The sequence below is a fragment of the Schistocerca serialis genome, chromosome 8 (genome assembly GCF_023864345.2).
Source record: "Schistocerca serialis cubense isolate TAMUIC-IGC-003099 chromosome 8, iqSchSeri2.2, whole genome shotgun sequence".
Taxonomy (NCBI): Eukaryota; Metazoa; Arthropoda; class Insecta; order Orthoptera; family Acrididae; genus Schistocerca; species Schistocerca serialis.
Window position 1 is genome coordinate 146,227,383 of NC_064645.1, and position 25,330 is coordinate 146,252,712.

At 37.8% G+C, this 25,330-nt stretch overlaps 1 protein-coding gene across 1 annotated transcript in view; it reads left to right on the forward strand.

Moving 5' to 3' along the window:
• Positions 1–336: 336 nt before the first annotated feature.
• LOC126416383 (engulfment and cell motility protein 1) overlaps positions 337–25,330 on the forward strand; it is a 70,723-nt gene continuing 45,729 nt past the window's right edge. The window contains exons 1-3 of the mRNA XM_050084066.1: positions 337–1,282; positions 4,564–4,902; positions 16,799–17,044. Of these exons, the coding sequence (XP_049940023.1) occupies positions 425–1,282; positions 4,564–4,902; positions 16,799–17,044 (1,443 nt within the window). The 5' untranslated portion in view covers positions 337–424. The remainder of the gene's footprint in view (positions 1,283–4,563; positions 4,903–16,798; positions 17,045–25,330) is intronic.

The following is a 25,330-nucleotide window of genomic DNA, read 5'->3' on the forward strand; positions in this document are numbered from 1 at the left end:
TGAGGGATCAAAATGAGGAAAAGTACACGAATTTTACAGCTACGTATATACAGTCATATTCCATTCGAGCATAGAGTTCCGCCTCGGCAGGCAGTCACATGATGCCGGTTTCTGGTCCGAAACGTCAACACAACCAGATGTTTTACTGGCGCAAGACACCCTGGGTTCCATAGCTTTGTGCAGAATACCATGTGAAGTCCTGGTTAGGTGCAAATAATCTGACGAATATGGTGGACTGTATTTAATAAATAAATTCATAAAAAATTATTGTATGTAAGATTTTGTTGTCACTGCACGGTACGACCATCTTTGGTTGCTACTTGCTAGTTGAGTCAGTGATGCACTAAGACGCTGTGACGGCAAGTGGTAATTGTGGGGTGCGGTGTTTTGATCCCGTAGATTGTTTATGTGAGAAAGCACGTCAATGAATACTAAGGTTCTGAAAACCTCTGCCATCAAAGATGCGAACATTGTCAAGATTGCTGTGGAAATGGTACATCAGGTACCTCAGTTAATAGAGTTCAATCAGAAGCAGCCGCTTGCAGCAATAATACAGGAGCTATGCAATGGGTGGGGGCTTTCGGAGCCTGACCAGTATGCACTGCAGTTTTCAGAAAACAACAACCAGAACTATATAACGGAGAAAAATAGAAATGAGATTAAAAACGGATCAGTTCTGAGATTGACACATTCACCATCTACCACTGCTCAGGAGATATTGCAGAAACTGAACACAGGAACAAACGACGAAAAACTTGCAGCGTTACAGAGACTTGCTAAATTAAGTACAGATATGACATTTGCTTTGGAATTCATAAATAAACAAGGACTTGCGTTAATAATAAATATGATTGAGGGGGGAAAGTGTAAAATCAACATGTTAGCTTATTGCTTGGCGTCCTTTGTGGAACTAATGGACCACGGAATAGTATCATGGGATATATTAGAAATACCATTCATAAATAAGGTTGCCAGTTACGTGAACAATCAGTCAGTCACACAAGATGCAAAGGTGATACAGGCTTCTTTGTCTATACTCGAGAATATAGTATTGAATAGTTCGGGAAAATATGGACAAGTAGAAAAAGAAGTCACTTTTCCGAACTTGATCATGCACCTGCAAAGTCCACATCCTGTGATTCAACAGAATGCCATTGCGCTCATTAACGCACTGTTTCTTAAAGCCGACCATGTAAAAAGAAAAGCTGTTGCTGCTACATTGTGTTCAAAGCAAGTCCGGAATGTTATATTAAGCAACGTCATACAAACTGTGTCAGGACAGGTAAGTTTAGAAAGTTAATAGTTGCATGGGAACAGTACATAACATTAAAATAAAACTGCTTGTAGGTAAACTCTCGGTGTTCTCAGATGTGTGAAGCTGGGAAATTGTGTATGGATATGTGAAGGGGTAAATTTTTGGAGTATTAGAATATATTTCTCAGAATGAAAACAAAAATTGTAGAATAAATCTCTCTCGCAATATCCTTTCATTCATATTACGGAGTCGTGACAGCCAGATTTGCATGCACCACTGACACTGATTCTATGACATTTATGTGCTATACAGCACTTCATTAAAGGTGTTTCTTGATGGGTGGAGTGAGGTTTAAAGCAGTCTGTTAACAAAGTCCCAGTCATTAATTAATACTACTGTGACTTCTAAAGAAAAACCACAAATACTTTGCCCTGCACTTTTTATGTAAGTCAACCGATTCACAGTATCATATGAACCACAGACTTATGGAACATTATAAAGTAGAAAATTTATCATCATGATGTTGAAACACGCAAATACAGTACATGCAAGGCCGAAATGCCATTTTCAACATTTGTTATAGGTTGTAGGGTAGAAGAGCAGTGGGAAATATGCTGCTCAAAAGTCATTACAACCAACCAACGAAGAGGTGGATTACAAATTTTATGATTTTGGAAATTGTGTGTTTCTTCTGTAGGAGTCACGGAAAAAAGTGAGACAAAGTACTTGGGGTGACCGGGAGCTGAGTGTGTTGCAATAAGTACGGTAGATCTCTATCCAAAGGGCAGGAATTGTGGTTTAGAATGTTATAAATGCAAAGGTAAAGCTAACAAAAACCTACACAGGTTTCACAGGACATTGTTATGGTTTGGGCTGGTTTTCAATGCTACTAATGTGTGTTCAGCTGGACTGCAGGCAGCGAGTCTAATGACTTGGCAGGTGTAGTAGTTTGTACTAGCATGTAATTGTTATTTTGACAGCCCTCTGCTTGATAGCGAATGACAGTGTCTTATGGAATGAACAAGATGTGACACTGAAATGAATATATTGTCAGCAGATTGTTGACGGTAAATTACATTGGGCATGCCACCTGTGGACTTGGGCTGGACAGGGCTTGTCATTGGTCCTGACAACATGAAAATTCTTTGAACACTAATTTCTGGAAAAAAAAATTAAATTCTTCCACAGAGCCACAGCATGACTAATGAGTAAACTACTATGATTTGCTGTGGTGTTTTAAAGCTATTTGTGTAGGTGATCTGATGGTCAGTGGTTGTGCGAAATTATTAGTTCCAGTGCACTTTCAACGGGTAATTTTGTCTAAACACTATCTCATGTTGTGACAACTTCTGTCCATGGCTTTAATTTATTCTCAACTGAGATAAGTACAAAATACACATTGTATGTGATTTACTTTCCTTTTGGACAAACACTGTTTTGTCCCAAAGCTGCTGCTGTTGAATTCAGGTTTAAACTGTCATACAATGTGTGTTAATATGTTATCTTCCTGCAGTTGTGTGGAATTGGATTAGAGATACTTTATTAACACAGTATAGCACTGGCTAAAGTGCACATCGTCGGGAGCTCTTGCATTGCGTGCTGATGTTGGAAAGTTGTTGTTGTTGCTCGTAGCCAGTTGGGTGATAGTAGGCCTATATGGTAGCTAGTTAGAATCTCTAACTCAGAATCACATTGTTGTACTTCAGAAGTTATTCAGGCTGTGGCATTGTGTTGCAAATGTTTAGCCAATTGATTGCTAAATAATACCTTCTGGCTTGAGCTGTCAGAAGAATTAGTCTGTTGTTGGGGTTCTCTGTCATAAGGTTATATGGACTGGATAGAGATTTCTGTATGCTATAAGATTCCAATCTCATATTCCTACTTGTTTTAAAAGGCAAGCCCTTTTTTGTTGTTAGTACGTTTACAGTTAATGTAATTTTAGTTTATGTTGTGTCAAAAAAATGCAAACCATCTGACCAATTTATTTTTGTGATTGGTGACCCAGCAAAATTCATAGTTATGTTATTCTCATATATCACTTTTATGAAAAACTCCAGTCTATTACCACCCTAACAAATGGAGAAATACAATTTTAACTTTCTCACCAGAATTCGCCAATTTCTTAAACTTTGAGATTAAGGCATGTTACTGATACCAACTCCAACTCTTATTCTTCTAATTAAACCTGTAGCTCTTATCTGTGTGTGTGGTATAACACATTCATTCAGCTGCATCTGTCTTCTGTGATTGCCAACACGTGACCAGACCCCTACCCCTTTTTTAACTCAGAGATGTTATGTGTAACATCTGCTCCTAATTATGTATACATCTATGCCCCACAACCCACATTGCAGTGTGTGGCATGGTGCCTTTCCTGCTCCTTTTGCGAATATAATGTGTGGAAACAATGACTGTTGGTAAATTTATCTGTAAGTTTAGCTGTCTCAGATTTTCCTTTTTCGGTTATTTCACGAAATGGAATTTGAAGCTTTGTGGCACAGTGGTCAAGTACTCAACTGTGGATCCATAGGTCCTGAGTTTGATCCCTGGTGAGTCTTTGGTTTTTTATTTGCAACTTATCATTTCTTTCACCTCAGGGAAGGTTTGTTAATGTGAAAAGTGCTTCATCATACTGATGTTTGCAGAGTCTCCAGTAAACTGTAAGGCTCACTATAACTGGCTGGATGAGTGAGTTCAAAGGTTGGAGGCAACAGCTTACTACTTAAAACAGGAGCATGCTTAGTAAAGAACAGTGGCACTCAAACCAATCTTCTGATTGATGTGAGCATTAAATTCTTTTTAGGATGATGTGATGTTTCTGAAATCATCTTGTGTCATAAACTCTTAGACATTTAATGGTAATCCTTTCTTTGGTGCAGAAAGTATCTCTTATGGTGACTTCCACGGAAGTCTGATGAGTATCTCCTTGATGTTCTCACATTTGCTAAATGAACCTGCGCTGAAACACACGGCTCTTCTTTGGTGCTTCTCTGTTTATGCTACCTGGTACAGTTTGTATATAGTCATGAAAAACAAAAGTAATTAAATATATAATTTATCAAATGTGTAGCCTGCACAAGAAAATTTTAAAAATATTGTAAAGGAAGATCAATACAAAAGCCCCAAGCAACCTCCTCCCCCCCCCCCCCCCCCCCCCCCCCCCCCCCCACATACACACACAAAACATTTCAAATTTGTTACTCTATCAAGGAGGAACATACATTTTTGCTAACACATACATATTGACATGCCTGTTGCTGTAAAGTCACAGGATCATTGAATAAATCACCTTTAAAATTCTGTTTCAGGTAGGAACAGAAATGGCACATCAGTTGTACGTTCTCCAAACATTAACTTTGGGCCTGCTGGAGCATCGTATGAACACTCGCATGGATTCTCAGGATCAGGATGCACATGACAAAATTAAAGAATTGCGTCGAATTGCATTTGATACAGATATTGGAAATTCTGGAGGTGGCGATTTGGCATCAAGGCGTCAACTTGGAGTTTTTGCAAAGGACTACAAGAAGCTTGGCTTCAAGCATGACATTAATCCAGCTTTGGATTTTATGGAAACTCCTCCTGGAATGCTGGCATTGGATTGCATGGTTTATTTTGCTCGGAACCATACAGAGAGTTATACTAAGGTACAGACAGCTACTGTACAATATTATGTTTTTTAGATCTATGTGAAGGTAATTTCTCTTTATTGTATGTATGGGTTATTGGAATTGACCGATTCCATCTGTCTGCTTTGTCCTGTGGTGTAATGGTTTTGTTGTGTGTGGCGTCACTATGGCGCGGTGTTGGTGGATGTTTGTGTGTTGAGTTTAACATTGGGTTCATTTGAGTCTTGGTTATGACTGTGGTGATGTGGGTTTGTTTGTCTGGGTAACCAGTGTTGTAACACGGTTTGGAAGTGTTTGCATTGTTTTCAATGAATTATTATGTTTTTTTCCTTTTGTTTATGTGTTTGGTGTTTTTGTTAGGTCTGATTAGTTTGGTGTACGTTGTCGTGTGTGTGTGTTTTGTGGTAATTGTGATGTTTTGTGTGTTTTATATTTATGACATTTTGGTTGTACTTTAATTGATGTTGTGAACATTGGGGTTTTTGGGTTTTCGAATTGTTGGGGTTTTTTGTTTCGTTGGTGTTTTGTGAGTTATGTTGATGTGAGAAGTTTATGGCTGTTATATAGGTCAAGGAAAATGTCCAGTTCCGCTTTTCGAATTGGAGATGATGGTTTTTTTGGTATCATGGACTTTGTTTGAGAGATGTAGGTCAAGTGAAGTGTACAGTTACTGTTGGTTGTGTGGCTGTAGCATTTTGTTGTGAGTTGAGTTTTTTTAATAATATTTTCGGATGGTGTGGTGTTTTGTATTGTTATATATTTAGCTTCTCCTAAATCCTCTGTTTCCTGCACTTGTCCCATTAGTTTCCTTTTATTGTTAGATTGACAAGTTCTTGTGTCATTTTTGTTCTTGTTTGCATTTGTTGGCATGTATATGTAGTGACATCGTAACTGTTTTGTATACTCTAGATGTAGTTGTTTCCACCATATTGATGATGTCAGGGGTCAATCTAAGACGGTGGAATCAGTCACTTCCCTAATACCATGCTAGAGTTGTGTCACTATTACTGTCTTTCTTTCTGTAGAATACAATTTCATTCGTACCTGGTTTCTTATGGTGTTTAGTCTTGACTGTCAGTTGGTTGCACGTAATTATTGAAAACCTGGAATTTGATTCTTGTTACGTACATTATTTTTTGATACAGACAACATATTTGCATTGTGAGTGTCTCCCTTAAGCTAGTGCACTACTTACAAATCTTCCCAAACCACAACTTGTGAATATTCTTCTTTTTGTGCTTGTTGGTCCTGCTACAATTGACTCACTTTCTATGATTATATATTAGGAATTCTATTTTATCTAGTGTAGATTTTAATTTTTGAGTGAGTTAAATCACCACCACCATTGTCCATTCTTTTCTCTCTAGCAAGCTTGATGCAGTTGTACATGAAGATCTCCCAGACAGTTCAATCCTCCTTCTCATGTGACATTATTACTATTTGAGTGTCTCTTGTCTCTGAAGATTTGTATGTCCCAGGTATCACAATGTCCTCCTCCAGATTTTTTCAAATATTGTTTGAGGATTTATGTAAAACCATTCTTTCCATATGACCGTGTCACTGCCGTCTTGAAATATATCAACTAGGCCCCTTTCTAAATGAAACTGCTATTTTATTTCCTCATTTTTCTTCTAGTGTTTTTGATTCAAAACCTGAGTAATTTCATGTAACATGTCTGTAGACAATTTCTGGTGGGTAAAGTCAGTGTAGCTGTTTGCAAAGCCATTCACATTTGGATCAAGTTATGCTTCGTGAAATGTGATGTTTATAGATAGCAAATTTGTGTTCTAAAATAACTGATAAATAGAGTGGTACAATTTGGAAGGTACATTTATTCTGCTGATGATGTGTGTTGTGCCTAGATAGCCCAGTCGGTAAGAGCAATTCCTGTCAAAAGCAAATTTCCGTATGTGCTGTATTATGCGGTCATATGCCTCTATAATACGAGTGACTTTTTTTCCTCCCATTATTTTTCAAGTAGTATTCTTGTAACAAAAGTGAGCTCTGCGGTTGTCTCATAATTTGGTCACTCTCCCTTCTATCTAGGTAACTGGAAAAATATATTTTTAGAACTAGTCAGCATACAGTTCAGTGCTGTGTATTGTTTGTTTTCATATTTTGTAATCACTGTTGAAATTTAACATTACTGTGCTGTTTGGATGGTACAAACTTGAGTGTTCTGTGTGTTTTCTTCAACAAGTATTTAGATTTTTCAGTTTTAATGTTTGTGGATTACTTGTTTGAATTGTCGTGTGTACACCTGATAGGCCTGGTGTCAGCTGGTGCTTACACACTATATATATATATATATATATATATATATATATATATAATAGAGGGAAACATTCCGCCCCGACTGACATCTCTGCCCAAAAAATGCCCAAACTCTTTGCCTTTACAAATGTCTGCTTGTGTCTGTGTATGTGTGGATGGATATGTGTGTGTGTGCGAGTGTATACCTGTCCTTTTTTCCCCCTAAGGTAAGTCTTTCCGCTCCCGGGATTGGAATGACTCCTTACCCTCTCCCTTAAAACCCATATCCTTTTGTCTTTCCTTCTCCTTCCCTCTTTCCTGACGAGGCAACCATTGGTTGCGAAAGCTAGAATTTTGTGTGTATGTTTGTGTGTCTATCGACCTGCCAGCGCTTTTGTTTGGTAAGTTTCATCATCTTTGTTTTTATATATATATATATATATATATATATATATATATATATATATATATATATATAAAAACAAAGATGAGGCGACTTACCGAACAAAAGCGCTGGCAGGTCGATAGACACACAAACAAACACAAACATACACACAAAATTCAAGCTTTCGCAACAAACTGTTGCCTCATCAGGAAAGAGGGAAGGAGAGGGGAAGACGAAAGGAAGTGGGTTTTAAGCGAGAGGGTAAGGAGTCATTCCAATCCCGGGAGCGGAAAGACTTACCTTAGGGGGAAAAAAGGACAGGTACACACTCGCACACACCCACATATCCATCCACACATACAGACACAAGCAGACATATTTTGGTCTTTAAATATGTCTGCTTGTGTCTGTATGTGTGGATGGATATGTGAGTGTGTGCGAGTGTGTACCTGTCCTTTTTTCCCCCTAAGGTAAGTCTTTCCGCTCCCGGGATTGGAATGACTCCTTACCCTCTCCCTTAAAACCCACTTCCTTTCGTCTTCCCCTCTCCTTCCCTCTTTCCTGATGAGGCAACAGTTTGTTGCGAAAGCTTGAATTTTGTGTGTATGTTTGTGTTTGTTTGTGTGTCTATCGACCTGCCAGCGCTTTTGTTCGGTAAGTCACCTCATCTTTGTTTTTAGATATAATTTTTCCCACGTGGAATGTTTCCTTCCATTATATATATATATATATATATATATATATATATTACTGTATGAGTGAATAGGTGAATGCATACTTTATAAGTCATATTTGAGACTTGTTTGGCAGCTGCATATATGGCAATGTGTGCATGACTGTCCATGGATGCAGTATGGAAAGCCATATGGTGTGTTTCACATACATGTGGCTTTAGTAGGTGCCATCAGAACAGTACACAGCAGCCATGGAACGCAATGCACTCTCATAGCAGTGGACGGCTGCTGTACCAGTAGCATTATTAAATGAGGCATTGTGGGGGCTCAGTAAACATTAGTATCTTCCAATCTTTCAGGCACGTTGCAGTCTGACAGGCAACAGTAGCTTGTACATCAGATCCTACTTTCTGCTGTCACCTTTCTTTTTGCTTTTGTAACTTCTTCTCATAAACCTATACATTGCTTGGGAAATAGACATTAAGAAATTCATTTTGTTAGTGATCTAGAGGTAGCATCTTTGATTAGCAATCAAAATGTCATACGTCCTGGGTTTAAACTCCACCATCAGTTAAATTTGAATAATAAACGGCATTGGTGGCCAAAGACTTCCTGCATAAGAAGTCACCCTCATTCTGCCAATGGCCTTGTTAGAGGGGCCAGAGGAGTGGACAGAGGTTCAGGGCACTCTCTCGTCTTTGGGGTGGGAAATTGCCCCTAAAAGGTGGAAGAATCAGGAATGATCAACAGCATGAGGATGAAGAAGGCAATGGAAACTGCTGCATTAAAGAGAAATAATGTGTATCCACATGATACCTGTAATTGAAAAGTGTTGTTGCGATCTCTCCATTGTCAAAAGATTCTGGAATAGTCCCCCATTTGGATCTCTGGGACAGGACTGCGAAGGGGGAGTTGACCATGAGAAAAAGATGGAATAATCAGCAAGATGGTAACATTCTACAAGATAAGATTCTAGGGGTCGAGGCATGGAATGCCAGAAGCTTGAACGTGCTAGGGAAGCTTGAAAATCTGAAAAGGGAAATGCAAATGCTCAGTCCAGATATATTGGGGGTCAGTGAAGTGAAATGGAAAGACGACGAGGATTTCTGGTTAGATGAGTATAGGATACTACAAACAGCAGCAGAAAATGGTATAACAGGAGTAGGATTCATTGTGAATAGGTAGATAGGGCAGAGAGTGCGTTACTGTGAAAAGTTCAGTGATAGGATGTTCTCATTGGAATCAACAGCAAACTGACACCAACAAAAAGTATACATCCTTATGTTGCAAGCTAAACACAAAGATATAGATAAAGTATATGAGGATATTGAAAGGGTAATGCGGTATGTAAAGGGAGATGAAAATCTGATATGCATGGAGGACTGATATGTGAGTGTAGGGGAAGAGCAGGAGAAAGTGTTACAGGAGTGTGTAGGCTTGGTACTAGGAATGAGAGGGAAGAAAGACTAATTGAGTTCTGTAATAAATTTCAGCTAATAATCGTGAATACTCCATTCAAGAAACAAAGAGGAGGAGACGTCTACATCTACATCCATACTCCGCAAGCCACCTGACGGTGTGTGGCGGAGGGTACCCTGAGTACCTCTATCGGTTCTCCCTTCTATTCCAGTCTCGTATTGTTCGTGGAAAGAAGGATTGTCTGTATGCTTCTGTGTGGGCTCTAATCTCTCTGATTTTATCCTCATGGTCTCTTCGCGAGATATACGTAGGAGGGAGCAATATACTGCTGGACTCTTCGGTGAAGGTATGTTCTCGAAACTTTAACAAAAGCCCGTACCGAGCTACTGAGCGTCTCTCTTGCAGAGTCTTCCACTGGAGTTTATCTATCATCTCCGTAACGCTTTCGCGATTACTAAATGATCCTGTAACGGATCGTGCTGCTCTCCGTTGGATCTTCTCTCTCTTCCTTTGTTTTCTGATTGCATTTCCTTAGGATTCTTCCAATGAATCTCAGTCTGGCATCTCCTTTACCGACGATCAACTTTATATGATCATTCCATTTTAAATCACTCCTAATGCGTACTCCCAGATAATTTATGGAATTAACTGCTTCCAGTTGCTGACCTGCTATTTTGTAGCTAAATGATAAGGGATCTATCTTTCTATGTATTCGCAGCACATTACACTTGTCTACATTGAGATTCAATTGCCATTCCCTGCACCATGCGTCAATTCGCTGCAGATCCTCCTGCATTTCAGTACAATTTTCTATTGTTACAACCTCTCGATACACCACAGCATCATCTGCAAAAAGCCTCAGTGAACTTCCGATGTCATCCGCCAGCTCATTTATGTATATTGTGAACAGTAACACTTTGAAAAGGTCCAGATCTACAGGAAGATTGCAGTTATATTACATCATGGTTAGACAGAGATCCTGAAATAAGATACTGGATTGTAATGTGTACCCAGGAGCAGATATAGACTCAGATCACAATGTAGTAGTGATGAAGAGTAGGATGAGGTATAAGAGATTACCGAGGAAGAAACAGTACCCAAAGAAGTGGGATGCAGATGTACTAATGTTCTCTTAGGTTATAGATACTGCAATAAAGAACTGCTCAGTAGGCAGTACGGTTGAAGAGGAATGGACATTGCTCTAAAGAGCAATCACAGAAGTTGGAAAGAAAAACATAGGTACAAAGAAGACAACATTGAAAAAACCATGGGTAATGGAAGAAATGCTTCAGGTGATTGATGAAAGAAGAAAGTACAAAAATGTTCAAGGAAATTCAGGAATACAGAAATACAAGACGCTGAGGAATGAAATAAATAGGAAGTGCAGGGAAGCTAAGACGAAATGACTGCATGAAAAATGTGTAGAAATCAAAAAGAAATGATTGTTGGAAGGACTGGCTCAGCATATAGGAAAGTCAAAACAGCCTTCAGTGAAATTAAAAGCAAGGGTGGTAACATTAAGAGTGCAACAGGAACTCCATTGTTAAATGCAGGGGAGAGAGCAGATAGGTAGAAAGAGTACACTGATGGTCTCTGTGAGGAGGAAGATTTGTCTGATGTAATTGAAGAAGAAGCAGGGGTCAATTTAGAAGAGATAAGGGAGATGGTATTAGAATTAGAATATAACAGAGCTTTGGAAGATTTAAGATCAAATAAGGTGGAAAGTATAGATAACATTCCATTAGAATGTCTAAAATCATTGGGGAAGCGACGACTGTTCATGTTGTTTTTAGAATATATGAGTCTGGCTATATAACATGCGAATTTCGGAAAAATATCATCCACAAAATTATGAAGACTGCAAAAGCAGACAAGTGTTGAATTATGGCACAATCGTCCTAGCAGCTGGTGCATCCATGTTGCAGAGAAGAATAATATACGGAAGAATAGAAAAGAAAATTGAGGATGTGTTAGATGACGATCAGTTTGGCTTTAGGAAAAGTAAAAGCACCAGAGAGGCAATTCTCACGCTGTGGTTCATAACGGAAGGAAGACTAAAGAAAAATCAAGACTCTTCATAGGATTTGTTGACCTGGAAAAAGCATTTGACAATGTCAAATAAATGTTGCAAGATGTTTGAAATTCTGAGGAAAAATCTATACATCGAAGAAGCAATGATGGATATAAAAGGAATGTTCAGGAGTGGAATTAGAATCCAGGGTGAAAGGATACCAATGATACAATTTGCTGACAACATTGCTGTCCTCAGTGAAAGTGAAGAAGAATTATATGATCTGCCGAATGGAATGAACAGTCTAATGAGTGCAGAGTATGGTTTGAGAGTAAATTGAAGAAAGACAAAAGTAATCAGAAGTAGCAGAAATGAGAACAGCGAGAAATTTAACATCTCACGAAGCAGATTAAGTTAAGGAATTTTACTACATAGGCAGAAAATAATCAATGACAGACAGAACAAGGAGAACATCAAAATCAGACTAGCATTAGCAAAAAGGGCATTTCTGGCCAAGAGAAGTCTACTGGTATTACACGTAGATCTTAATTTGAGGAAGAAATTTATGAGAATGTGAGTTTGGAGCACAACATTATATGATAGTGTAATATGGATTGTGGGAGAAACGGAACAGAAAAGGTTCGAAACATTTGAGGTGCTGCGCTACAGACGAGTGTTGAAAATTAGGTGGACTGATAAGATAAGGAATGAGGAAGTTCTGTGCAGAATTGGAGCGGAGAGGAATATGTGGAAAACACTGACATCAGGGAATAACTTCCATGGTACTACAGAGTGCTGTAGAGGGTAAAAACTATAGAGGAAGACAGAGATTGGAATACATCCCTCAAATAATTGAGCAAATAGTAAGTTACAAGTGATACTCTGAGATGAGGAGGTTGACACAGGAGAGGAATTCGGGACAGGGTTCATACAAAAAAGTTGTGGACTGTTGTATTCAAGGAATACAGTGTATCATTTCAAAACATGAACAAGAAAGAACATGAATATGGTAAAGAAGTTGTTCAATCATTTAAAGATGTTTTAGTGTACCATTTTCAAAAATGTATTTACAGTGAATGGAGTAATAACAATCTCAACAAAAATTATATGTTAGAAAACTGCCAGTTTACAGACAAAGCTGAAGTAAGAGTAATCCATCATTATGTTCGTTACATTATTTGCTGAAATTCCTCCACTAAAACCCGTGCTAGCATTTGTTCATGTTGGTTTTCTCTGGGACTGTGCTGAGAGGCTGGGAAGATTAGAGATTAGATTAGATTTACTTTCATTCCAATTGATCCGTAGTGAGGAGGTCCTCCAGGATGTGGAACATGTCAGAAAAACAACAATACATGACAAATATTTAAACTAAAACAAATAAGCTAATGTACCATTCCACAGGTCCCAAGTGGAATGATCGTCATTTTTTAATGAACACTAAGAGTCATTTTACAAATACTATTGCACTGAATTTAAGATAAAAAAGTTTTATATTTATTTATAAGGTAAGAAACATGTAATACAACTACTGTAATACTTATTTACAATGAACACATTACTGCACTGAAATGGTGCAGAAGTTAGATTATACTTACACACACACACACACACACACACACACACACACACACACACACACAAATTTTCAGTGAACACATTACTGCACTGAAATTGTGCAGAAGTTATGTTGTACTTATATACAAATCAGTTGGTTTTCCTCAGAAATTCATCAATGGAGTAGAAGGAGTTGGCCACCAATAAATCCTTTAGGCTTCTCTTAAACTGAATTTCATTGGTTGTTAAGCTTTTTATGGCTGCTGGCAAGTTATTGAAAATGTGTGTTCCTGAATAATGCACACCTTTTTGTACAAGACTAAGTGACTTTAAATCCTTGTGAAGATTATTCTTATTTCTAGTATTGATTCCATGAATTGAGCTGTTGGTTTGAAAAAGTGATATATTTTTAATGACAAATTTCATTAAGGAATAAATATATTGGGAAGCTGTAGTTAGTATCCCTAGTTCCCTAAACAGGCTTCTGCAGGATGTTCTTGAGTTCACACCACATATAATTCTTACTGCACGTTTTTGTGCCCGGAAAACTTTAGCTTGGCTTGATGAATTACCCCAGAAAATAATCCCATATGACATTATGGAATGAAAGTAAGCATAGTATGCCAGCTTTTTCATTTTTATATCCCCTATGTCTGACAAAATTCGCATTGCAAACAGAGATTTGTTAAGACGCTTCAGCAGTTCTGTGGTGTGCTCCTCCCAGTTGAATTTATTATCAAGCTGTAATCCCAAGAATTTAACACCGTCCACTTCTTCTATCTTCTTGTCATCATATGTTAGACATATACTCTTGGGACACCCCTTACAAGTTCTGAACTGCATGTAGTGTGTTTTTTCAAAGTTTAGTGACAAAGAATTGGCTAGGAACCAGTGATTAATGTCTACAAATATTTTATTGGCTGATCTTTCTAAGACTACACTTGATTTGCTATTTATTGCAATGTTTGTATCATCAGCAAACAAAACAAACTTGGCATCTGGTAATGTTACTGATGAAAGGTCATTGATATACACAAGAAAAAGTAAGGGCCCCAAAATGGAACCTTGTGGGACCCCACATGTAATTAGTTCCCAGTTGGATGATGCCTGATAGCTTGATACATGTCTCTTTCCTAATAACACCCTTTGTTTCCTGCCAGAGATATAAGATTTGAACCATTTTGCAGCATTTCCTGTTACACTATAATATTCTAGTTTACTTAAAAGGATATTGTGATTTACACAGTCAAATGCCTTTGACAGATCACAAAATATACCAGTTGCCTGCAATTTTTTGTCTAATGAATTAAGTACATTTTCACTGTAAGTGTAGATAGCCTTCTCAATATCAGAACCTTTTAGAAATCCAAACTGTGACTTTGACAGTATGTTATTTGAGATAAGATGGTTATAAAGACGACTGTACATTACTTTTTCGAAAATTTTTGAGAATGCTGGCAACAGTGAAATTGGACGGAAATTTGATGCTATTTCTTTATCTCCCTTCTTAAACAGTGGCTTAACTTCAGCATATTTCAGCCATTCGGGAAATATTCCACTGATAAACGACTGGTTACACAGATAGCTTAATATGTTACTTAGCTCAGAATCACATTCTTTAATTAACTTTGTTGATATTTCATCATACCCACTAGATGTTTTTGATTTTAAAGATTTTATGATGGACATTATTTCTGTTGGGGTAGTGAGGGTCAAATTCATATTATGGAAGTTACTTGAAATGTCTGGTCTAAGGTAATCCATAGCAGCATCTACCGAACCTGACAACCCCATCTTTTCAGTAACAGTTATAAAATGTTTGTTAAAAATTTCTGCAACACTATACACATCTGTCACCAATGCATCATTTACTTTTAATGCTATTTGTTCCTCTTCATGTCTGGTTCTACCGGTCTCCTCCTTCACTATATCCCATATTGTCTTTATTTTGTTATCTGATATGACTATCTTTTCCTTGTAATATATTTGCTTTGACATCCGTATTACAGTCTTTAATATTTTGCAGTATTTCTTATAATGTGCTATAGCATCAACATTGGAAATGTTTCGGATTGACAGATACAGTTTTCTTTTTGTTTTACAAGATACCCCTATTCCTCGAGTAATCCATGGCTTCTTTGTAGACTTTGCTCTAACCTTGGTAAGTTTTGGGGGAAAGCAGTGTTCAAATAAGGTAAGCACTTTATTAGCAAAAATGTTATATTTTTCATTCATGCCATGAGCACTGTAAACATCAGTCCAGTGAATGTCTCTGAGGAGTGTCCTAAAATAATCAATTTTTGGCTTACTGATTACCCTCTTGAGCTCAGATTTAACAGATTTTATATCCTGTTCAGTATTAACATTTAACAGAAGGAACTGCATGTCATGGTCTGAGAGGCCATTGACTATTGGTTTTGTAATATAATTTTGTTCATTTGACTTTTCTATAAAGATATTATCAATGGCTGTTTGTGAGCAAGTGGTTATCCTAGTGGGGAACTTTACTGTGGGAATTAAGTTGAATGATAGTGTTACTAACTCAAATAGGTTCTTATTGGGAGAGTCTTTAAGGAAATCTACATTGAAATCACCAGCAACCACTATTTCTTTGTTTTTGGTTGTTAAATGGGCCAGTACAGCTTCAAGGTGGTTTACAAACAGATTAAAGTTACCTGCAGGTGCTCGATATACACTTAATATTATGAAAGATTTTTTGTGAAAATCTAATTCTGTTGCACATGCTTCCATATGCTGTTCTAGGCAAAATTTATGAATGTCTATGTTCTTAAATTTATGACAGTTCCTGATGAATGTGGCAACTCCTCCTTTCTCCATTTCTGATCTACAATAGTGAGATGCTAACCTAAACCCTGTAACACTTAAAAGTTCTATACCAGTGGTCACATGATGTTCAGAGAGGCAGATTATGTCAGCTGGGTTTGAAGACTCTAATTCATCTATGCAGATAGTTAATTCATTAATTTTATTTCTCAGTCCTCGAATATTTTGATGCAATAAAGATAGCTGACATTTCACATTGACTGACTTAAAATTGGATGGAGTTAAAATATCTGCTGACAGTTGAAAATTCTTAACCAATGGCTGTTTATGTTGATGTAATAAGCTGGAATTATGTTTTTTGATTTCTTTCTCAAACTGAAGGTTTGTCTCAGTTCTAACCTCTCTAATATAACATGATGAGCTTTATCATGCCGTGCCATTCTGTGTGCAACAGCAGCCACGTAAATGTGAAACAGACATGGCAGCATGCCATTTAGATGTCTGCTTGACATTGGTGGAATGGGTCTAAGAGTCTTAGATGTTCGCTTGGGTCACTGGTTTACAGCTAGGCTGTACATGTTTCAAAGGTGGTGGTGTTAAAGATTACTTTTCAAAATGATCTATGGAAGTAAGAAACAGATAATGGGGAAAACAATGAACTATAAATTGTGGCAGTGCTATGTGCAAAGTTCTTTTTTTAAAGACATGTTACTCTGATAGCACGACATTGACTTTGCATTTAATTTCATGTTACTGCTCTGCATTTCACTTGCAATTAAATGTTTCTGTATCAAGCATCTGAGATGTTTTGTGTTAATTTTTTACTCTCACCAGGTGGTTTTAGAGAACTCATGTCGAGCAGATGAACACGAGTGCCCATTTGGTCGTACAAGTGTGGAACTGTGCAAGTTGCTGTGTGAAGTTCTACGAATAGGAGAACCACCTAGTGAACAGGGGCAAAATTTTCATCCAATGTTCTTCACGCATGATCATCCCTTTGAAGAATTTTTCTGTGTTTGTATTGTGCTGTTAAACAAGACATGGAAAGAGATGCGTGCAACAACAGAAGATTTTGTTAAGGTACTAATGCTTCTCTGTTCTCCAGTTACTCTGTGTTTGTGCTGCCATTTTGTTTCCTAATTCAGTATGTTCAGAGAATTTTATAGTTCTTTTATGAAATGATATTTATTGTGCAATATGCCTGATACTATGTTGGTCTGTTCAGTATAGTGCATATTTCTCTTTCTTGCTTTATATGTTGTCATAATGGTTATATACAGGCTGTAACGGAAGGTATGTCCAATCTTCCAGGAAACATTCCTCACATATAGAGAAAGAAAGTATGATATGGGCATGGGTCTGAAAATGTTTTATTTCCATGTTAGAGCTCACTTTCTACCTCTCTTCATAACCAGATTAATAATTGGAAATGCACAAAAACAGAAAGTACCAGTGTTACATGAAGTGGTTCCTTACGTGACATGTTCAACATACTCTCTTGGTTACTGTATGAAACACCTTCCTAAATGAAATGTTCAAAATACCCTCTGTCTCTGTTAGCAGAGACACATGCATAAACCCACCATCAGATTGAATCTTTGATATGCTGATGTATCCCTGGGGGAATGTGTATTGTTTCACAGCTGTCCACACTGCAGGCACAAAGACTGTACACCTTGTTCCTGGGTTTCATACACAAGGGCTTTCAAATGCCCGCACAAATAAAATTCTAGTTGATTCTAGTAGAACAGATAGACTAATCTCTAAGAAAGCATGAAAAGTTTCCCTGTTGAGCCTGGGTGGAACAACATGATGGCATAAAAGTCACCAATGCCAGCCCAAATGCTGACAGAAAAGCTTTGTTGGTGATGTGATTCTCAGGGATACATTAGTGATTCAGCGTGATGGCAGGTCGATGCATGTATCACTGCAAATGGAGGGCATTTTGAACATTTCAATTAGGAAAGTGTTTCAGTCTGTAACCAAGAGAATATTTTGAACATTTCATGTAAGAAAACATTTCATGTAATGTCAGTACATTCTGTTTCTGTGTGTTTTGCATGGTTAATGTGATTATGGAAAAAAGTAGAAAATGAGGTCTGACATGTAAATAAAATATTTCCAGACCCATGTCCAAATAACAAATTTTCCCCTTCTATGTGTCAGGAATGTTTCCTGAAAGTTGGACATATCTTTTTGTTATACCCTTATAGGAAAACAAAATAAATGGCCTGGTTCCTGTAAATGTAATTAAAGTTCAATCTCTATTGTTGACTGTATCTTAGCAAGCTAAAGCATTCCAACTATTCAACATTTAGAACAGAGATGTTCACTTATCTTAAAGACAACTGAAATCCCAGTAGAACTTGCAACAGCAAAGAGATAATTATTTTGAAATAAAGCTTATTTGCATAGAAAGCACAACATTAGTAATACTTGTGAATGCCTGATGGCTTAATGCTTGTCTCTTTCCTAATAACACCCTTTGTTTCCTGCCAGAGATATAAGATTTGAACCATTCTGTAGCATTTCCTGTTACACCATAATATTCGAATTTACTTAAGAGGATATTGTGATTTACACAGTCAAATGCTTGCAATTTTTTGTCTAATGAATTAAGTACATTTTCACTGTGCGTGTAGATAGCCTTCTCAATATCAGAACCCTTTAGAAATTTGAACTGCGACATTGACAGTATGTTATATGTGATAAGATGGTTATAAAGCCGATTGTACATTACCTTTTCTAAAATTTTTGAGAATGCTGGCAAAAGTGAAATTGGACGGAAATTTGATGCTATTTCTTTATCTTCCTTCTTAAACAGTGGCTTAACTTCAGCATATTTCAACCATTCAGGAAATATTCCACTGACAAAAGACTGGTTACACAGCCAACTTAATGTGTTAATTAACTCAAAATCACATTTTTAATTAACTTTGTTGATATTTGACCATAGCCACTAGAAAGTTTTTGATTTTAAAGATTTTATGATAGACATTACTTCTGCTGGGGTAGTGAGGGTCCAATTCACATTATGGAAATTACTTGAAATGTCTGGTCTGAGGTATCCCATGGCAGTATATACAGAACCTGACAACCCCCACCTTTTTAGTAACAGTTATAAAATGTTTGTTAAAAAGTTCTGCAACACTATACACATCTGTCACCAATGTATCATTTACTCTTAATGCTATTTGCCCCTCTTCATGTCTGGATCTACTGGTCTCCTCCTTCACTACATCCCATATTGTCTTTATTTTGTTATCTGATATGACTATCTTTTCCTGCAATATATTTGCTTTGATGTCCGTATTACAGTCTTTAATATTTTTCAGTATTTCTTGTATTGTAGTATTGCATAAACATCAGAACTGTTTTGGATTGACAGATATAGTTTTCTTTTTGTTTTACAATATACCTCTATTCTTTGAGTAATCCATGGCTTCTTTGTAAACTTTGCTCTAACCTTGGTTAGTTTTGGGGGAAAACTGTGTTCAAATGAGGTAAGCACTTTATTAGCAAAAGTGTTATATTTTTCATTCATGCCACGAGAACTGTAAACATCACTCCAGTGAACGTCCCTGAGGAGTGCCCTAAAATAATCAATTTTTGGCTTATTGATTACCCTCTTGAGTTCAGATTTAACATACTTTGTATCCTGTTCAGTATTAATATTTAACAGAAGGAACTGCATGTCATGGTCTGAGAGGCCATTGACTATTGGTTTTGTAATATAATTTTGTTCATTGAACTTTTCTATAAAGATATTATCAGTGGCTGTTTGTGAGCAATTAACTACCCTCGTTGGGAACTTTACAGTGGGAATTAAGTTGAATGATAGTGTTACTAACTCAAATAAGTTCTTTTTGGGAAGAGTCTTTAAGGAAATCTATGTTGAAGTCACCAGCAACCACTATTTCTTTGTTTTTGGTTGTTAAATGGGCCAGTACACCTTCAAGATGGTTTATGAACAGATTAAAGTTACCTGCAGGTGCTTGATATACATTTAATATTATGAAGGATTTTTTATGAAATTCTGCTTCTGTTGCACATGCATCCACATGCTGTTTTAGGCAAAATTTATGAATGCCTATTTTCTTAAATTTATGACAGTTCCTGATGAATGTGGCAACTCTACCTTTCTCCATTTCTGCTCTACGAAAGTGAGATGCTAACCTAAATCCTGTAACACTTAACAGTTCTTATCAGTGGTCGCATGATGTTCAGAGAGGCTGATTATGTCAGCTGGATTTGAGGACTCAGATTCATCTGTGCAGATAATGTATTCATTAATTTTATTCCTCAGCCCTCGAATATTTTGATGCAATAAAGATAGCTGACATTTCACATTGACTGAGTTAAAATTGGGTAGAGTTGAAATTTCTGCTGATTGTTGCAAATTGTTAATCAACAGCTGTTTATGCTGATGTAATAAGCTAGAACTATGTTTTTTGGCTTCTTCAATGTTTTGCATTCGTAAGCAAGCAAGAAATATTTTCCGTTACGTTTATGTTCTATGAAAAGGGAGTATATCAGCACAATAACAGATATCATCCAGTAGGTAATACAATGTACAGAAATAGTATCTTAACAGCTACTTCTCTCTGTTGATGTATACCCTGACGGTTTTTACACCTTACATTGTTCTTCTTCATAAGATTACCTCAAGGATGTGATAGTTTGATGAATTGAGAAGTGTTATTATTAAACAAAGATGATCTGCTGCCCATTTTTTAGTTCCAAATTTAGATCGCAAAAGTCATTTACGAACACTTAGTTGACTACACTGAAACACAAAAAAGTGACACTTAGATCATAACAGTTACCAGTCTTGTGAATTATCTAAGACTACAATGGAAACAATCTGATTTAATACCACTTGAATTGTGTTGGTGGAAGCGACTTGAGTTGAGCCTGGAATCAGTCACTTGATCGAATGATATCAGAGTCTGCCTAATTAGAATTTAGTAGTGGTAGGAAGACTGCTGGAAAGCAATGCATTTATTTTTGAACAAAATTGAGAGTGAGCCTGCAGCCACTTGGCCTTAAATTGACTGGCTAAGACACTGTTCTCCCCCCCTGAACCATGGACCTTGACGTTGGTGGGGAAGCTTGCGTGCCTCAACGATACAGATAGCCATACCGTAGGTGCAACCACAACGGAGGGGTATCTGTTGAGAGGCCAGACAAACGTGTGGTTCCTGAAGAGGGGCAGCAGCCTTTTCAGTAATTGCAGGGGCAACAGTCTGGATGATTGACTGATCTGGCCCTGTAACACTAACCAAAACGGCCTTGCTATTTTGGTACTGCGAATGGCTGAAAGCAAGGGGAAACTACAGCTGTAATTTTTCCCGAGGGCATGCAGCTTTACTGTATGATTAAATGATGATGGCGTCCTCTTGGGTAAAATATTCCGGAGGTAAAATAGCCCCCCATTCGGATCTCCGGGCGAGGACTACTCAAGAGGACATCGTTATCAGGAGAAAGAAAACTGGCGTTCTACAGATCGGAACGTGGAATGTCAGATCCCTTAATCGGGCAGGTAGGTTAGAAAATTTAAAAAGGGAAATGGATAGGTTAAAGTTAGATATAGTGGGAATTAGCGAAGTTCGGTCACAGGAGGAGCAAAGCTTTTGGTCAGGCGAATACAGGATTATAAATACAAAATCAAATAGGGGTAATGCAGGAGTAGGTTTAATAATGAATAAAAAAATAGGAGTGCGGGTAAGCTACTACAAACAGCATAGTGAACGCATTATTGTGGCCAAGATAGATACGAAGCCCATGCTTACTACAGTAGTACATTTCATATGCCAACTAGCTCTGCAGATGATGAAGAAATTGAGGAAATGTATTATGAGATAAAAGAAACTATTCAGGTAGTGAAGGGAGATGAGAATTTAATAGTCATGGGTGACTGGAATTTGACAGTAGGAAAAGGAAGAGAAGGAAACGTAGTAGGTGAATATGGATTGGGGCTAAGAAATGAAAGAGGAAGCCGCCTGGTAGAATTTTGCTCAGAGCATAACTTAATCATAGCTAAAACTTGGTTCAAGAATCATGAAAGAAGGTTGTATACATGGAAGAACCCTGGAGATTCTAAAAGGTTTCAGATAGATTATATAATGGTAAGACAGAGATTTAGGAACCAGATTTTGAATTGTAAGACATTTCTAGGGGCAGATGTGGACTCTGACCACAATCTATTGGTTATGAACTGTAGATTAAAACTGAAGAAACTGCAAAAAGGTGGGAATTTAAGGAGATGGGACCTGGATAAACTGAAAGAACCAGAGGTTGTACAGAGTTTCACGGAGAGCATAAGGGAACAATTGACAGGAATGGGGGAAAGAAATACAGTAGAAGAAGAATGGGTAGCTTTGAGGAATGAAATAGTGAAGGCAGCAGAGGATCAAGTAGCTAAAAAGACGAGGGCTGGTAGAAATCCTTGGGTAACAGAAGAGATACTGAATTTACTTGATGAAAGGAGAAAATACAAAAATGCAGTAAGTGAAGCAGGCAAAAAGGAATAGATAAGTCTCAAAAATGAGATCGACAGGAAGTGCAAAATGGCTAAGCAGGGATGGCTAGAGGACAAGTGTAAGGATGTAGAGGCTTATCTCATGAGGGGTAAGATAGATACTGCCTACAGGAAAATTAGAGGGACCTTTGGAGAAAAGAGAACCACTTGCATGAATATCAAGAGCTCAGATGGAAACCCAGTTCTAAGCAAAGAAGGGAAAGCAGAAAGGTGGAAGGAGTATATAGAGGGTCTATACAGGGGCAATGTTCTTGAGGACAATATTATGGAAATGGAAGAGGAGGTAGATGAAGATGAAATGGGAGATTGATACTGCGTGAAGAGTTTGACAGAGCACTGAAAGAGCTAAGTCGAAACAAGGCCCCGGGAGTAGACAACATTCCATTAGAACTACTGACAGCCTTGGGAGAGCCAGGCCTAACAAAACACTACCATTTGGTGAATAAGATGTATGAGACAGGCGAAATTCCCTCAGACTTCAAGAAGAATGTAGTAATTCCAATCCCAAAGAAAGCAGGTGTTGACAGATGTGAAAATTACCGAACTATCAGTTTAATAAGTCACAGCTGCAAAATAATAATGCGAATTCTTTACAAACGAATGGAAAAACTGGTAGAAGCCGACCTCGGGGAAGATCAGTTTGGATTCCGTAGAAATGTTGGAACACGTGAGGCAATACTGACCCTTCGGCTTATCTTAGAAGAAAGTGTAAGGAAAGTCAAACCTACGTTTCTAGCATTTGTAGACTTAGAGAAAGCTTTTGACTATGTTGACTGGAATACTCTCTTTCAAATTCTGAAGGTGGCAGGGGTAAAATACAGGGAGCGAAAGGCTATTTACAATTTGTACAGAAACCAGATGGCAGTTATAAGAGTCGAGGGGCATGAAAGGGAAGCAGTGGTTGGGAAGGGAGTGAGACAGGGTTGTAGCCTCTCCCCGATGCTATTCAATGTGTATATTGAGGAAGCAGTAAAGGAAACAAAAGAAAAGTTCGGAGTAGGTATTAAAATCCATGGAGAAGAAATAAAAACTTTGAGGTTTGCTGATGACATTGTAATTCTGTCAGAGACAGCAAAGGACTTGGAAGAGCAGTTGTACGGAATGGACAGTATCTTGAAAGGAGGGTATAAGATGAACATCAACAAAAGCAAAATGAGGATAATGGAATGTAGTCGAATTAAATCGGGTGATGCTGAGGGAATTAGATTAGGAAATGAGACACTTAAAGTAGTAAAGGAGTTTTGCTATTTGGGGAGCAAAATAACTGATGATGGTCAAAGTAGAGAGGATATAAAATGTAGACTGGCAATGGCAAGGAAAGTGTTTCTGAAGAAGAGAAATTTGTTAACATCGAGTATTGATTTAAGTGTCAGGAAGTCGTTTCTGAAAGTATTTGTATGGAGTGTAGCCATGTATGGAAGTGAAGCATGGACGATAAATAGTTTAGACAAGAAGAGAATAGAAGCTTTCGAAATGTGGTGCTATAGAAGAATGCTGAAGATTAAATGGGTAGATCACATAACTAATGAGGAGGTGTTGAATCGAATTGGGGAGAAGAGGAGTTTGTGGCACAACTTGACCAGAAGAAGGGATCGGTTGGTAGGACATGTTCTGAGGCATCAAGGGATCACCAATTTAGTACTTGAGGGCAGTGTGGAGGGTAAAAATCGTAGAGGGAGACCAAGAGATGAATACACTAAGCAGATTCAGAAAGATGTAGGCTGCAGTAGGTACTGGGAGATGAAGAAACTTGCACGGGTTAGAGTAGCATGGAGAGCTGCATCAAACCAGTCTCAGGACTGAAGACCACAACAACAACAAGACACTGTTGTGACCACCTAACTGGAGATGCTGTTTATTAGCTGCTTGCAGCGATCCCTTTGAATGGGGTCATTCTAAATGGTGAGCATTCACTCAGGAAGTACAGCATTTATTTGCTGGTATGGGCTTGCCAATCCTGGCTGTCATGAACTGGGGACTGGTGAGTGTTGCCAGTCATCTATTACTGTAAGCCCTAGCATGCTTCACTGAGCATTTCACAGAGAAACACCTGGAGGTCCTCACATATTTGAGACCTGGCATATTTTTGATTGCCTCAACATAGTCCCCTCTTTGATATGGACATCTTCTAGGTAAGTGACAGAAGATTGAAAAAATTAACATTTAGAAAAATTACACAGACCCTACCAGACAGAGCCACAAAAACCCGATGTAAATTTCCTAAATGTTCCTTGTTCATATGATTTGTAATCATGAGGTCATCAGGATAAATGACACGTTGGGGATATCTGCTATCAGGTGTTATAAAAACCTTTGGAAACTAGCAGACTCACTTGTGACCCTAGATGGCAACCTATTAATTTGATGATAAGGGTTGACAGGTGTACTTAATATCAAGAGTTTCTTCAATTTTTTGGCTCATGCAAGCTGTAAATAGCCTGTGCCAGGTCAGTTATTATAAATAACTGATCATTTGCTAATTTGTAAAAAAGTTCATCAACTTCTATTTGGTCACAGACAGTAAGTTAAAAGTTGACATACATGAGTGGAATGTCCCAGGCTTATGTACACCCACTAAGGGAGAGGCCCATTGTCTAAAGGAAATAGACAAAAGAATTCACTGTTGTTCCAGCCTGTCTAATTTCAGTTTCACTTCATCCAGAAGTGCCAACGGAATATGGTGAGCTTCAAAAAATGTGGTCTGAAATTCATGGCTGTCATAGACCAGTCTGAAATAATGTCTCAAATTGGGAACATAAAGTGTGAATTTCTTCACATAGCACTGTAAGCTAAATGATATTAACAGTGTGGTGCTGAATAGGAAA